The sequence below is a fragment of the Bos grunniens genome, chromosome 2 (assembly GCF_055505025.1).
Source record: "Bos grunniens cultivar Pamir isolate PY7600 chromosome 2, Bosgru_T2T1.0, whole genome shotgun sequence".
Classification (NCBI taxonomy): Eukaryota; Metazoa; Chordata; class Mammalia; order Artiodactyla; family Bovidae; genus Bos; species Bos grunniens.
Window position 1 is genome coordinate 112,727,709 of NC_141166.1, and position 16,823 is coordinate 112,744,531.

General features: G+C 47.3%; 1 protein-coding gene across 4 annotated transcripts in view; it reads left to right on the plus strand.

Annotated features, from left to right (window-relative positions):
* The first annotated feature begins 3,056 nt into the window (after positions 1–3,056).
* The window catches only part of ITGA6 (integrin subunit alpha 6), an 87,898-nt gene continuing 74,131 nt past the window's right edge, over positions 3,057–16,823 (plus strand). For 2 of the 4 annotated variants that reach the window (XM_086358363.1, XM_086358355.1), the window contains exon 1: positions 3,057–3,437. In XM_086358363.1, the coding sequence (XP_086214489.1) occupies positions 3,256–3,437 (182 nt within the window). In that variant the 5' untranslated portion in view covers positions 3,057–3,255. Of the gene's footprint in view, positions 3,807–4,156; positions 5,216–16,823 lie in introns of those variants that run through there. The other 2 variants (XM_086358369.1, XM_086358375.1) reach the window with 2 other exon arrangements.

A 16,823-nucleotide genomic window follows, 5' to 3' on the forward strand; every position in this document is an offset into this window, starting at 1 on the left:
CCTCAGATCTTCCCTTCATAGTTTCTAGATTTCTTGATTCTTTCATTTCTTTGGCCCTATAGGCTGACAGTGTCCTCAGCAGATCCTGAAGGACTTCTAAGTCTCCCTTTTCTAAGACACTTATTTCACTCTTACCTCTGTTTACCACAGAATTGACAACTAATTCACAAAACACGATTGTTAATCAAGAAGAGGGGACAATCTTCAAAGGGATTATTATTTAGAGCCCAAGTTTGACTCAACTTCAAGTATGTTTGGCATCACAGCCCGAGGTAGGTGGAAGGCAGGAGCAAAAGTCACATGTGACGGGCATGTGGCACACTCCAGAACAAGACTCTCATCCGTGTTTTCCTTTATCCCTCACTTCTCCTACACAAGTGGTATTCATTAGTAGCACTATATTTTTGGCTTCCCAGGTGGCTCAGTGGTAAAGAATCGCCTGCAGTGCAGGAGATGCAGGAGATGTGGGTTTGATCTCTAGGTCAGGAAGATCCTCTGGAGAAGGGAAGGGCAACCCACTCCAGTATTCTTGCCTGGAACACTCCATGGACAGAGGAGCCTGGAGGGCTGCAATCCATGGATCACAGAATCAGACATGACTGAGCAACCGAGCACACAGCACTATATTTAAATTTAACATTATATAAAATTTCAGTTGGTGCTCAGTTGATATTTGCAATCAACTAGCTAACTCTGGCTATTCAAACATCATCCACTAAATGTATCTTGGGGAGGAAGCAAGATTACTCTTGGAAGCAGGGTGTGATATTTGGTATAGTTAACAGCTGTTATGACATGGGCACACCCAATTAGAAGATGCCCTTGCAGTGCCAGGCAGGGCTTAAGGGCTCAAACCTATTAGTTGCTGAATTGTGGGAAAGTTGGCAGGTCACAGCAAAGTGGCCAGGGTGGGGCCGACTGAATTTGGGGAGCTCAGGGCATAGCTTTTATCTACCATTTTAGGAGTATTTCAGTAACCATTACAGCCCCATCAGTGCTCCTGCTGAGTACCAGCCTACACTGAGGTTGTGCTCTAGCTATAATAGCTGGGCCCTGTCCCTCTGGAATAGTATGTGTTTAACATGAAAAAGAAAGGTTAATTTGAATGAAAAATCACATTGCAGGTGTTTCTTAGCTTGCTAAATTATAATCTACAATAGTTTCTCAATCTTATCACGATTACCACATACAAGTTAAAACAGTATGACCTTCAAGACTGTCTACTGAACTTGACTATACTTGACTGAAGGTATTGATTGGAAGAATTGATGCTTTTGAATCGTGGTGCTGGAGAAGACTCTTCAGAGTCCCTTGGACTGCAAGGAGATCACACTGGTCGATCCTAAAGGAAATCAACCATAAATATTCATTAGAAGGATTGTAGCTGAAGCTCCAATGCTTTGGCCATCTGATGCAAAGAGCTGACTCACTGGAAAAGACCCTAATGCTGGGAAAGATTGAGGGCAGGAGAAGAAGTGGGCAGAACAGGATGGGATGGTTAGATAGCATCACTGACTCAATGAACATGAATCTGAGCAAACTCTGGGAAATAGTGGAGGACAGAGGAGCCTGGTGTGCTCTTGTCCATGGGGTCCCAAAGAGTTGGACACAACTTACCAACCAAACAACAACAAGTGATGGGGAGAGAAGTGGGACATACCCCACTTCTAGCAGCTGTTACCACCTGTGAACCCTTGTCATGTTCAGGTGCCTTCTCTGTGTGGTACAGGCTGCTCCCTTGGTACAAATACCCCTTGAGGCCACATGGCACGTGACTCTGCCTCCTTCTCCCCACACGCATATTCAGAGCTCCAGCTTTTCCCTGGTACTCACTCAGCTTCTATTTCCAAAATAGGGATGTAAGATCAAGGCAGGCATTCCAAGGAATCTTTGAGCTAACACTTTCCGCAGATTGCTGAAGGCCATGGACCCCTTTACAGATCAAGGCTTTTAAATAAAACAGGAATATAAAGGAAACCAATGCTAAATATTAGGAAGGAAATACTAAATATTAGTTAAAGGATTAGGGAAAATAAAAATGTAAATTTTGTTGTCATCCAAATTCAGAGTAACCTGAATTCTCTCTCCTCCTAGGTTAAGAACCCCTGCAGGATAAAGTCACCCCAGGGGTCAACACCTCACTAGAGGCCCCACCCCTTGTGCTGGAGGCTGGAGCCTTTAGGCCACCCACGCTGATCTCGGAGTAGTCTCTAGGCAGGGAAATTCTCCCAACTAATTCTGGGAATTTGGGGCAGGAAGGAAGGTCTCCTGAGCGCCTGGGTGTCACTTTAAATAACTCTTCCTTCACTAATGAGGACCTTCTCAGCCTGGGAATACCTGGAAATCAAGTTTTAAGTTGCCTACACTAGTGTGACTTTTCCCACAAACTCTCCTTTCCACCTGGACACAGTTCCCTGGAGACACTGGGGCAAGGCTGAGCTTCAGTTTTCTCATCTGCAAAAAGAAAATACCCACCTCATAGGATTGTTAGGAGCATGAAATGAGATAATAGCTGTGCGTTTGCAATTGCACAGACCTCTTAAAATCTGTGCTGTTATCGTTTTTGACGTTAGGTCTTGAGGACCGAGGACAATCTATACAACTCCAGTCCCCAAGTACCGGGCCCGCGTTAAGCGCTCCATAAACACTTGTGGAATGAATGAACGCAGCCTTTGCACGTGGGTCGGCGAGCACCAGGGGCTCCCGGCCATTAGGGCCGGCTCATCACCACCACTTGTTTTTAGAACAGGTAGTAAACGCTTTTCCGGCTCTGTGCGGAACGGCAACCACAATTCCAGCGCTTTGCTCCAGGAGGACTCGCAGGCTGGGACTGCCCGGCCCGCAACTCGCCTGCGGGTCTCCCCAGCGGCTTCCCCACCAGGTGTGGGGGTGGCGGGGGAGGCGCAGAGGGGCAGCTCTGGGTCGCACCGCAGCCCGGCGGGCCGCAAAGGTGCCGGCGGCGGGCGCGCGAGGAGGGGCCAAGGGGTGGGGAGGGCCGGGGCGGGGCCGGCGTCCTCGTCACTTGATAAAACGCCTGCGAGTCTCCAGAGAACAACGGGCTCATTCAGTGGTCGGGAGCTGCCCGCGAGGGGGAGCGGCCGGGCGGAGAGCGCGACTCGTCCCGGGGGTGGGGCCGGGCGCGGCGGCGAGAGGAGACCGAGGTGGCCGCGGCGGCAGCGGCGCTGTAGCCCCGAATCCGGCCCGAAGCGCGGGGCGGCCGCGCAGTTTCCCGCTCCCCTCCCGGTGCGCCGGCCCATGGCGGCCGCGGGGCGGCTGTGGCTGCTTTACCTGTCAGTGGGGCTCCTGCCGCGGCTCGGCACCGCCTTCAACTTGGACACCCGCGAGGACAATGTGATCGAGAAAACTGGGGACTCCGGGAGCCTCTTCGGCTTCTCGCTGGCGATGCACTGGCAGCTGCAGCCTGAGGACAAGCGGCTGTGAGTTCCCGACTCTGTCCACCCCACCCGGGCCCCGGCCCACGCGCGAACCAGGTCGAAGGCTCTCCGCGTTCCCGCCGGCCGGCCCTGCCCGGTCCGGCATTCCGCAGGCTCCGGGGGGAGCGGGGCCCGGAGCTCCGCGCGCTCCCCTCTGGCCCCGCCTGGCGCGGCGCCTTCCCCAGTTCAGCCCCGGAAAGAGAACCCGGGGGCCGACTCTGCACACCGCGGCCCCGGTGCCAGGCGGGGCTGTCCTCGGACCCGGGAGAGTTTACTTTTTTTTTTTTTTTAAACAAAGTGCTTTCCGGCGATCCTTCCCTCCGGGCATGTTTGCTGGGAACCCGGCAGGTGGCACGCTTTGCTGAGCTTCACGTGTGTATTGAGCTGGCCGGGTAGGGGTGACTTGGGGTGGAGGAGGGTCGCTGTTTTCGCAGCGGTGAGATGACTGAGAGGGTCGTTAGGGAGATCCAGGCCTTTCCCAAACTCACAGAGAACACCCGGCTCCCCAGCAGACTCGCGCGCCTCGCAGAAGTTGGAAAGCCACCTTTCATCATGTCCTGGGGGGCTTTCCTCGAAGGGCGGCTTCCCCGGTAGGCGAGGCTTTTACACGCCTCCCCCGCTTTTAAAAAGATAGAACCAACCAAGCACCTGTTCCGCAGAACTAGATCAGCTGAGAAAACAAGACCCTGTTAGTGGTGTGGCCGACCCCCCACCCCCACCCCGCACAAGCCACAAAGCGTCCGGCGCCACCCGAGACCCGGTGGGCCCCAGCCCTGGGAGGCCCTGCCCGAGGGGTTAAAGCAAAATGTCCGATCTAAGTTGGGGGCTTTGCAAATGAAGTCTGGAAGTGTCAACCCCCGACCCCCCTAACACCATGGCTCAGCGGTGCTCCTCCAGGGAGAAAGTGGAGACCGGCACTGGTAGCTTCTTTTCTTTCTTAGACAGTGTTTGGTTCCCACATGATCAAACTGTTTAGGCAGGAGAGGGTATTTGGGAGCTTAGTGGCTTTAATCGCTGTGGGGCTGCATTCTTGATCTGGGCTACCGAAAAATAAACTCACAAAAGGTCCCGCACCCCCCACCCCCAGCCCTTTGGTTGAGCTGAGGTCCTTCCAGGACCAACAGACCGAAGAATGCAAAGTACAGCTACAGAGGAGAGGACTTTATGAGAGGGGAATGGGGTTTTAGGGCCACAGGGAAAATCTTGATTTCAGTAATTAAGAACTTCGGAATTGGTGAAGGTTCTAGGTGCCTGAATCTTAAAGTCAGATTTTTCTAATAACACCTACCAGTGAAGCAAAGAAATTAGTATGGGGCGGGAAGGGGTCGGGGGGGGTGGTCTGCAGGCCTGAGCAGCTGCTTGTACTCTATTTTTTCTCAGCAGAAATAATTGTGATGCTATAAATTTGAAATGAAAGGTGGTTTCTGTTAACTCAGTTAATGGATGATGTATGGTGTCTCTGAGTACTTGAATGTGTAGATGAGCATTCACCCATATGGAGAATGAACTTGTTAGTGCAGAAATGACCACGGGCCAGCAGAGGGAATATATTCTCCTTGGCATTCTCTGCACCAGTCCTCTACTGAAGCTGGTGGTTTCCTTGAAATACTTGTTCAAGCAAACATTGTGAAGGGGAAGTAGTAGGGCGGAAAGTTATCTGTGGGGGTGGAGACTTGCAAAAGGTAGTTTCAGCCAGGATCTCTGTTGTCACCAAGGTTAGCGGTGTGCTTGCTCAAACTTGTTCTTGCTGGTGGGCTTCTCTGCTGTTAGACCTGCTGCAGGTATGTAAGAAGGAGCCTGTGTTTGGGGGCTGATACCTTCTAGAAATGCTCTTCTTAGGGACTGATAGAGAGGAGTGGCCCACTTTAAGGGAACTGTATCTTTCTCTGGACCTGGGAGTGTGGCAATAGCCCTCTCTAGGGGGCTGTGATTTATGTCAGGTGCCACGCCCCCACCTTCTTTTGGTAAAGTAATCTGGCAGCACTGGCCTCACCCAGGAGAACCCGTACACACAGGCCATACCCATAGTAGTTATCACCTTTGTCAGTAAAGGATGTGGGTGTAAAGCAACAGCCAGTGAGGTTGAGACCCCACAGTTTATGGGCCAGCTTCCTAAACTCTGCACTTACTGGGAGTTTTTCAGGGCACTGGTGAGAGAGACCTAAGCTCAAAATTCTTTCTTGGTATTTTGCAGCTGTTACTTTGAGCCTTGGTGTTTTTATCTGTAAAATGGAGCTATTACTGCTCAGTAGGCTTGTGAGGATTAAGAGATAACATGCAAAGTGCCTAATTCCTGACTGGCATGGGTATTTGCTGACTAAATGGTATTTGTTAATGGTGATGCATTTAGAAGCAGTAACTGAACTCCTCCTGTGTGCCTGTGACTCTGCAGGTGTTAAACATCCTGTGAGTCTCACTCTGCCAGAGAGTAGAGTCGAAGGTTTATTGGCATTGGGTAAGTTAAACTTAATCACTTTTATGAACCCCATTTTCAAAGCATTTTAACTTTAATCAATCTTAGATTTACAGCAAAAGTAAATGTCTCAAGAGACTTCATTGAGGCAGAAGAAGTAAAATATCAAAGATGTGTGAGCATATCAGATGAATGCAGTGTTGTGGGAACAAACCATAGAATTTTGTGGGTTAAACTTTCTACAATGCTGTTTAAATATTTCATATCTTAAACTCTAAGATTTTATAACAGAATAATATTATATCTGAGAGCCTTAAAACAGTAACTAAAAGAGCCTTAAAACAGTTTGTTGTTTAGTTACTAAGTCGTATCTGACTCTTTCTCTTTCCTTAAGATTTTCTAGACAAGAATACTGGAGTGGGTTGCCATTTCCTTCTCCAGGGGATCTTCCTCACCCAGGGATCAAACCCATGTCTCCTGCTTGGCAGGCAGATTCTTTATGTCTGAGCCACTGGCTATTCCTAAAACTTTGGGGACTGTAAAACTGAAATAGTGATCATAAAACTTCACTGGGCTTTTTAGGCTAGATATTAAAGAAGTTTGGCTGAGTTACTGAGGTCAGGATCTAAGGTTGAGTCACCCCCAATGAGGTAGAAAGTATGGGATGGTATCTGTGGGTATGTCCATCCTGTGAGTCAGCCCTTTTTACTCTTCTGGGAGGAGCTGAGTCTGTGTGATTGCAGGACAGAATCCAGAAGGAACAGATCTTTAAGTTATATCTGCGATGCTGGGAGTGATGCTGGGCTTATCCCAATTAACACTTTCTTTTTGGGAACTTCCTGATCTCCACTGTCTTCCTAAGGCCGACCAGCCCCACTGGCGCTTCTGTTTTGACTCTATAATGTTTACTCTTGGTTTTTCTCACACTTGTGATGCTCTTGCTCTTAAAATCAATTTTACTGAACTAGAGATCGTCTAGTCCAGCTAGATGAAGAAACTTTATAGATGAAGAAACTAAATCTGAAAGTTAAAGAAATGTCTATAGTCTCATGAGTGCTTAAGCAGAATCTTAACAGAATCTGGATTTGAACTTGGCATTTCTGACTCATGCTCATTTCACCTCTAAAAGGAAAAGTCAAACGTGTCCTTCAGACCTGGAGAAAATGAGTTTTGGAAATGTACTATGTTAGGTTGATTTATTAAACCACTCCCCACGTGGGTCAGGGCTGTCTATTTAAATATCTGTGCCTGGACTCTCCTCCTATGGACACTTATTCCACCTGGCCTTGGATCAGCTTCTGGGTCCTTCCTTCTTTGCCTGTCATTCCTTCCCCTTCTGAAAAAGCCCAGTGAGGAGCCAGCTGGGGATCAGAACTACGTCCAGGATGTGTACCTAAGCACTCACTTCCTTGCATTCATTCAGAGTGCCCTGTGGCCCAGGGCCATCATCCAGGGACTGTCTCGGTCACCTTGAGTCCTGAGAGTGGAGAAAGAGCCAAAATGGGCTGGGAGACTTAGAGGAGATCTTAGGACTCTGCAAGAAAGCAGAAATAGACAAGTTTAATTTTAACACAGGCTGGTCTTGTGAGTCCATCCAAGTCATGACTTAGGGTTTACAAAAAAAAGTCAGTATTTTTGTGATATGAATAATAATATCAGGAAAGTCAGGTGAAATGCTCATGTAAAAAAGCTTTACATTATTTTAAAGAATCAGTTACTATGTTCTTAGTTGTATAATTCCCTATTTTAGCATAACAATATTGTTGTTGTTGTTCAATGGCTCTAAGTCTTATCAACTCTGTGACTCTATGCACTACAGCACGCCAGGCTCCTCTGTTCTAAACTATTGGAATTTGCTCAAATTCATGTCCATTGAGTTGGTGGTGCTATCAGTAATATCAGGATTTAAGCTTTGTCACCAAGTAGTACTGGAACTGTGATGCATGGATTCCCTTAGACCTTGACTCAGCCTAAGGACAGAGTGCCAGGTGAATGCAATGCCCTGGCACTTTCAAGATAGATACTGGAGGCATAATAGAACATACTATCCTGTGCTTAGATGACAGGGTCAGTTTTCCCTGGAACGCTGGTTAATTCCAAGTCAGTCCATCCTGAAGAACATCATCATGTTGTAAGAACCAGTTTGCCTTTCTCCATGAAAGCCTTTTGAGCCCAATCCATACTACATCACGTCCTCTTCCTTTGAGTGTCTGTAGTCCTTACTGTCGTGTGCCTGACAGCTCTGATGGTTTTATATTATTTAATTATGTAATATTTAACTGTTGTCTGCCATTTTCAGAGTATGGTCTAATCCCGCCTGGGTGGATAATAGGTTATGTGAGGGCAGGGGTCTTATGTTCATTTCTTTGCCTGATAGCACCTTGAATATGCCTTGCAAATAAAATGGAGTTAGAGCTATCTGCTCTGTTTAACTTGTGCAATCAACTTCTCTGGCTCAGGGTAGAGAGGGAGAAATCCCTTTATTTAATGGTCTGCGCTTCTGGAACTTAGCGTATACATTGCTCTCTGCTGCCTCCAGGGAAAGGGGAGCTATAGTGGTAATGCAAAGAGACATCAAAGAGGTTCAGTTCAGTTTAGTCGCTCAGTCGTATCTGACCCTTTGCTCAAAGAGGTTAACTCTTGGTTTTTTGAGTTCTCAAGGGCCCAAGGCCCTGCTAAGGGCTTTTTATGAGTGATTTTTAATTACACTTGACTTTTGCCTTAAAGGCACACTTTATAACTTAACCCCAGAAATACAGGCTGACCTATACTGCACTGGGTACGGAGATCTGCTAGTTGTTAAATCAAGACTACATAGAGAAGGGTGGCTGTAGACTAAGGTCCTGAAGCTACTTGACAAGGGTGTGGGGGTCAAATGGAAGTAAGCATGTGAGGGCACGTGTGAATTGATGGCTAAGTATTGGTTACTCATGGTCAGTAAGGGAGTCTTGGATACATGTAGCTCTTTAAGTGCAGTGGTGGGGTAGCTGCCAACCTCCTCCAGTGAGAGCTTTATGTAGAATGGTGATCCAGGTGGCCCACAGGTCAGAATCAGAGTTCTAACGGCCTTTTGAGAGAGTGGTCAAGGTTGAGCCCCCACAGTAATGGGCCCTGGGAGCAGGGCCAGCCCCCTCCTGTGTTTGGGTACAAGTTTAGAATCAAATGATTTTGTCTACAAGGAACTTTCTGGGTTCTCAAACCTGGCTGGTCATCAAGGTAACTTGGAGAATCTCTTTGTAAAAATATAATTCGAGCCTTACTAAGTCGTGTCCAACTCTTGTGACCCCATGGACTGAGCCTTTCAGGCTCCTCTGTCCATGGGATTCTCCAGGCAAGATTACTGGAGTGGGAAAAAAAAAAAAAAAGAATACTGGAGTGGGTTGCCATTTTCCTTCTCCAAGTTTGAGCTCAGGCCAGATCTATTATACCAGTTTCTATAGGTGTGATCTGAGAATCTGTTCATAACATTCTCTAAGTTTGAGCTAGATGAGCTTTCCATTTTTACCCAGAAGGAACATAATATAATGCATCAGAACAGATTCTAGAGCTGGAGTCTGGATCCCAGTGGATGAGATCAAGTCCTTCTCTACCATTTCCTGCTGTACATTATGCAGAATACTTAACATTCTGCTCCCCATGCCAGTGTGTAGGGGTTTTCCCCACACACCATCGAACCATCCTCAGATACCAGTCAGCTCAGTTCTGTCAGTCTCCCTGGAGATAGCAACAGATCCCGCAGATTAAGGGCTCAGTGCTACATGACTGCCTCCCCCACTTCAGATGCCCACGCCAAGTCCAAGTTGTCCCCTGGGCTTCTGACAGACTGGCTATACATTGGAATTTCCCACGATCCCTGCCTTACTGCTACTGCCAAGTCGCTTCAGTCGTGTCTGACTCTGTGGGACCCCATAGACGGCAGCCCACCAGGCTCCCCTGTCCCTGGGATTCTCCAGGCAAGAACACTGGAGTGTGTTGCCATTTCCTTCTCCAATGCTTGAAAGTGAAAAGTCAAAGTGAAGTCGCTCAGTCGTGTCCGACTCAGCGACCCCATGGACCGAAGCCTACCAGGCTCCTCTGTCCATGGGATTTTCCAGGCAAGAGTACTGGAGTGGGTTGCCATTGCCTTCTCCTACCTTGGGTTTGATTAATTTGCTGTAGTGGCTCACAGAACTTGGAGAAGCTTTTTTTTTTTTTTTTTACTAGATTACCAGTGTATTATACAACGATATAACTCAGGAACAGCCAGGTGGAAGAGATGCATAGGGCAAGGAATGGAGGAAGGGTTTAGAGTTTGCATGCTCTGTTCCAGCATGCCCCGCCCCCCCAAATCTCCATGTGGTTTCCAACCCCAAAGTTCTCCAAACTCCATCCTTTTGAGTTTTTATGGAGGCTTTGATAAATCAATTAGGCACAATTGATTAAAACATTAGCCATTGCGGAGTGAACTCAACCTCCAGCCCTTCCTCCTCCCTGGAGGTCAGGAGGGGGTGGCTGAAAGTTCCAACCCCCTAATAAAGTGCCCCCGCTCCTTAGGTGCAGGCGGAGCCACCTCATTAACATAACAAAGACACCTTTGTCGCTCTCCTTGCTTGGCAAATTCCAAGGGTTTTAGGAGCTCTGTGCCGGGAACAGTAGATGAAAACCAAATGTGTATTATTATAAATCACAATACCTCATCCCCCTGGGTCTCTTTCCTCAGCTGTAAAATGAGGATAATTGTACCTTAGACTAGTCCTGACTCAGAGTAAGCACTTTGTGCATGTTAAATAAATGTGGAAAGCAAGACAGTCAGAGGTGAAGTGCCCATGACATGTTGGGCGAGTTGGTTCTCAGTCCACAGCCTCCACGCTGCCTGGTTTGTGTGGGTGTACTGTCTCTTTGGGGCATCGATTGTGATGATATTCAAGTGTCCATCCTCTGCCTCCATTCTACAGTGACCATGTTGGGAAAGTACATCTCAGGAGAACCATCGCTTGTGGTCTTTTGGTAGCCGTGGCGTTAGATGAACACCAGCAGGGTTTCCACAAGCAGTGGAGGCGAATGGGCAGACTGGTGCAGGAATGACGGGCAGGGACTTTGGGCGTAGAGAACCTACAGAGGGTGGCTTGTGCACATTCAGGCTGGAGTTATTCATAAGGAATACCAAATGTCTGGTTTCCAGATCTTCTCAGACCTCTTGACTTGGAAAGTCACACCCCTCTACTCCCATTCCTGGCAGGCCGGGTAGTGTACACTCCGCCCAGGGCTGGGCTGGTGATGATTTATTTTTTTTAGTCCTTTTTTTGGCATTAATGTATGATAGGAAGGAGCCTGTGCAAAGCTGGATCTGATTTGTCAATAATGAAGCTGCCTAAAGTTGAGAGATGCATGGACAACGTGTGGAAGTCATGTTTTAGCAAATTTTTGTTTATTAAGCTGGTATTTAGAATTGCACACAGATTTCTTGGAACTAAATTAAGAGGCTAATTGTTAACTAGTTGCGAACTTCACCAGTGCTGGTCCCTGTTAGTCTAGTAACAGGGTGGAATGATCACCATCTAAATGGATGCTGTCTGGCTTATCTATTTCACTCAACAGGGCGAGACAATTCTGAATCAGCTTACCTGTTGCATGGTTGGTGTGTTGGCAGAATGATGCCTTCCTTAGGCCACACTGTAGCCGCTGCCCTTCCCCACACCACACACCCACGTCTACACGTGCTGGATTCTACTGTTGGGTACTGCTGTCACTTCATCTAATCCCAAATTGGCGAAAAAACTGTAGGAAACTTTTAAGTCTAGAAAACCAATTAAGTGGTAAGGACAACTGTTCTGAATTAGCTGGAATGGGGAAAGTACCATGAAAGAAAGTGCAGAAGGCAAAAACAAGGGACATGAAGCCATGGTTGTCTGCTCGCATGTTTATTTGCCAACCAGCTGGATATGTTTTGCATGTCATACAATCCGAAGATTACTGTTTTTGAAAAGCCTTTCAGATATGAGAAAAACCTTTTAGAGAAACAGGCTTTATAAGCTTGGGAGTATAGAAATAAAAATAAACCTTGGTATAATTTGCAAGGGGCATACTGGTGATACATAGAATAAACAGACCAAGGGTGATGCCTCTTTACCCTTGGTCTGCGCTTGCTCTGCTTGGGGATATCAGTGTTGCTCCAGTTTCTACATTTTGAAAAGGACATTCATTTGTACGGAGGTTATTTTAATCATGTGTGTGTGTCTAAAAGAGAGATATACACATGATAATAAATGTTTCAGACCCAGAGAGTAGAATGTCACTGAACTGTACGTCGTCTCCTGAACCAAATAACCTCTTCTGTTTGCAGAATCAGAGTCCTTGTCTTCAGGGTATACTGCCATTGATCAAGGGGTCAGTCTTCTGTGGTCTTGATAAAGCAACATGATGTAAAGTTAACTGGAGGATCCCATCCATGGGAGCTGTGGTATATGTGTGGAATGATAGTTCCTTAGTGTGAATGGCCCACTGGGTAGCACAGGGAATTTGAAGTTTTGTATTCCCTCTCTCCTGAGGAAAGTGAAAAAAAATTTTTTTTTCTTGGATTCCCTTCCCACTGATATGACCCCTCCCTTCCATCCCACTTCCTGACAATGTAGTTCCATCTGTCCCTCGAGTACAAAGGGAAATGGAAATGTTTAGAATTCTACAAGGCCCAGAGAGATTGGAGATAGAGAGGAGAAGATATTTAAAATACTTGGAGGAGATGTGCAGTGTTGAAAACCTGTTGTTTGGGCTTCAGGAATCCAGAGGCCTTGGGGTGCCTAGTGAGAGTAGGCCCACAGGCCAACTTAGAACAGTACTCAGGAAAGTTGAGAGCTGGCTTTCACTGGTGATAAAGAGTCTTATGGAAACCCGCAAGTGCAAAAGGAGGTGGATATGGACTCTGTTGGATCTTCTAGAGGCTCAAGGATAGAGTCCTGGGGAGAACTGAAGGAGAAGCCCCTGAATTAGATGGTCCAAACCTCAAGGGAGGACTTCGGGGGCCAGCTGGAGAAGTGTTTGACTGCCCAGCACATAGTAAAGTCTTTTCAGATTCCATATCAGATCAGCCAGTTTAGAAAGAAAAGTACTTTCTAAGCCTTGTATCAGAAAGGGCCCAAGGCTGTAATAGGGCCCAAGGCTGAGAAAGGGTTTGGGGAGTGTGGAGGGGCATCCGTGGGACCCTTGCTCACAGGATAACCCTATGAGATGAGCCCTGAGACACGAGGATCCCCTCAGCTTAGCTGGAGTAGGAAATGGTTGGTTGTCAGGTAGCCAGGAAGACTTCATGGAGCAGGCACAAGCCATGTCAGTATTGGGGGGAAAGTATTTCTAGCAGTGAGAACAGCAGGTGCAAAGGCCCTGGGGCAGAAGCATGTTCAGGAGCAGCAAAGAAGCCTGTAGTCTCCTTGGAGCCAGATTGTGGAGAGCCTTATAGGTCATTGGAAGGCTAGTTTTTACTCTTGAATGAGATGGGAAGCCATTGGAGGATGCTGAGAAGAGTGTGACATGTTCTGACTTAGATTTTGCATGGATTCGCTAGCTACTGTGCTAAGTCACTTCAGTCCTGTCTGACTCTCTGTGACCCCATGGACTATGCCCCGCCAGGCTCCTCTGTCCATGGCATTTTCCAGGCAAGAATACTGGAGTGGGTTGTCCTGCCCTTCTCTAGCTACTACATTATTGGGAACACTCAAGTACAGATGTAGTGATCTTAATGATGAAAGTCCTTTTAAATAATAGGTAAGAGATGATAGTGGTTTGGCCCAAGGTAGTAGGAAGATAGTGAGAAGTGGATGCATTCTGGATATGTTTTGAAAGTAGAGTGAATAGGATTTCCTATGGACCAGTTAAAGAGAGAAAAGCTAGAAGGATAAAGTTATCATACAGTGGTTTAGAGTGGACTATAAAAATAGAGTTGAGGAGGAGAGCAGGAGTTTAATTTTGGAGATCATAGTTTTGAGATGTCCAGATATCAAGTGGAGTTGTTGAGTAGGCAGTTGAATGAGTGTGAAGTTTGGATGGAAAGGTTTGGATTGTAGATACAGACGGTGGAGCCATAGTTCTAGGTTGTATTCGGAGCTGTGGACCAAATGAATGAGATCACCAAGGAGGAGAGGCTAGAGACTAAGGACAGACCTGCAGGGTATTCTCTCATAGAGAGTGGAGATGTGGGACCCAGCACCAGGCATGAAGAGGAATGGCCAGCAAAGTAGGGAACTAGGCAACGTGCTGTCCTGGAAGCCACATGATGAAGGTGGTTTAGAGAGGGAGTGATCAATCAGTTGTGTCAAATAGCACTGAGATTTGATCCCTGGCACAGCAATATGGAGGCCATGGGTGACCTGATCAGAGCTCTTGTGGAGTGGAGCAGGAGCCGTGCCTGGTGTGGGCTGGTGAGAGACTCAGTTCAGTTCAGTTGCTCAGTCGTGTCCGATTCTTTGCGATGCCATGGACTGCAGCATGCCAGGCCTCCCTGTCCATCACCAACTCCCAGAGTTTACTCAAACTCATGTCCATCACGTTGGTGATACCATCCAACCATCTCATCCTCTGTCATCCCCTTCTCCTCCTGCCCCCAATCTTTCCCAGCATCAAAGTCTTTTCCGATGAGTCAGTTCTTCACATCAGGTTGCCAAAGTATTTGAGTTTCAGCTTCAGCATCAGTCCTTCCAGTGAATATTCAGGACTAATTTCCTTTAGGATGGACTGGTTGGATCTCCTTGCAGTCCAAGGGACTCTCAAGAGTCTTCTCCAACACCAGGTGAGAGACTAGAAGATGAATTGGAGGTCCTGGAGAGGGGAGCAGAGCAAGAGCTGGAGGAATCAAGAGGGAATTTTATTTTATAATTGGAGGAAGTGACAGTGAGGGGGTTTGTTGATAAGGAGAGTTCAACAGAAAGGGAGAGGTGAACACAGGAGTCGGGACACTTGATGGTGTGATGTCTGTGCGTGGGTGAGAGGGACACATTGTGGGGAAGGTTACCTGGTTACTGGAGAACCAGAAACTCATCAACCGCAGAGTAAAGGGGCGCACATGCAGGTCGGTGGGTAGTTATCATGGTGGGAGACTGTGAGTGTTTTTTTGGTTGCTTTTAATTTCTCAGTAAATAATAATATATCATTACAGTGGCTCAATGATTAAGAATCCACCTGCAATGTGGGAGACTTGAATTCGATCCCTGGGTTGGGAAGATCCCCTGGAGGAGGGCACAGCAACCTACTCTAGTATTCTTGCCCAGAAAATCCCATGGACAGAGGAGTCTGGCAGGCTACAGTCCGTGGGGTTGCAGAAGAGTCGGAGATGACTTAGTGACTCAACAACAAACATAAGTTACTCAGCATCTGTAGAGACATTTGCCTTACAGGAGTAAGAACTTTGTTCTACAGGCAAAGGAATGTAGCGTTTGAATCTCAGCTGCTTCACACTCTGTTGATTTGATCTTGGGCGAATTGCTTGTCCTCTTCAGTGAAATTGAGGCAGTAATGAAAACTGCCTCATAGAATTGTCAAGATGAAACGTAGTTAGTAGGAAGCCCTGAGCATCATGCCCATTACTTCCAATAAACACCAGCCTTTACTGTCGCAGGTGCCTTAAAGTAAAGTAGTAGTCAGGATCCCCTCACATGGGGGAGTTCTGTAGCTGTTTTTACAGTCTGGCAGACAGCGGAATTTACCCTTTAGGGGTCAGATCAAAGGTTAAGTTGCCCCCAGAGGTGGGGGAAGTTCACAGATGGACGGGGACTATCACATTGCCTTAAAGAGGGGCGCTTGGAAGAAGTAAGAGGACATGACAACAAAGGTAAACTCTGTAAGGATTTCCAGTTTCTTAGGCCATATTTGAGCTCCAGAGAACCACAGCTGCTTATTGGGTTGGCCAAAAAGTTCATTTGGGTTTTTTGTCAGATGTTATAGGAAAACCTGAGCAAACTTTCTGGCCAACTGGATATTTCGTTAGCCTCTTACAAAACTCACTTTATGTGTTGGATGGAGGTCTCTCATATGGGAGTATCTGCAGCTCCCACACCTAGTTCCGTCTCAGACAGCATGGCATCCGTGTGTCCTGCGTGCCAGGTGGACACACAGGGCGCCAGGGCGCGGCTTCCGGTTCCCTACTCCCTGCCTGATCAATGGTCTTCCTGATCATCCTCAACAAGCACAGCGTTCACCGTGTGCGTTGAACAAGGATGATGTGTGGCCTTGTTGAGTTGTAAGGGATGGAGAAAACTGAATGGCACCGGGGATTCTAAAGTACTGACAATTTTCAGTCTTCTTTCAAGATTAGTGGTATTGGCTAAAAAGGTGACGAGGTAATTCTGAATCTGAAAGGAAGGACAGTATCTCTGCAGTTACGCAAGAGTGTGACTCACAGGACCTTCGAACCCTTGTCCTGGTGTGTGCCACAGATTCATTAGGGAACATCTTCTGGAGGTGGTGTGGTGGTGAGTTACTTAAAATAAAAAAGTTGTCTCAGTGTAGTGCAGGTTGAAATATGAGAAAGTTTTTAAATATAAAGCATAAGACTTTTAATGACAGTTCAAGCTTTTGGTGGTCACCTTGGGCTGTGCTCCCAAACTCAGTCATCTCCTCCCTCATTCAGGACTTCCGTGAAAATGATTGACGGGCTGACTGGCTCAACCCTTTATCTACAGAGGTGCAACTGATCCCTAGGAAAGTTGAGTGACAGCTGGGTAGTGGCAGTGTGAGTCCTGAAACCTACCTGCTCCATGCCCAGTCCACTCAGTGCTATGCCATACACGTGAACATCTTGGTAGCCAATTCCTGGAACTAAATCTGTACTGGCTGATCTTGCTCTTAACGGAACAGTATCTGACAGTTTGAAATGTTCTTCTCCCATAGTGGCCTGGTATAGCGATAGCAAATACACAGCCACTGTTGCCCTTCCACCTGCTAACTGGGGACACTCCACACAACCACAGCACTTCTTCCAGCTGAGTCTCCGAATTCTCCAGGCCAGCGTT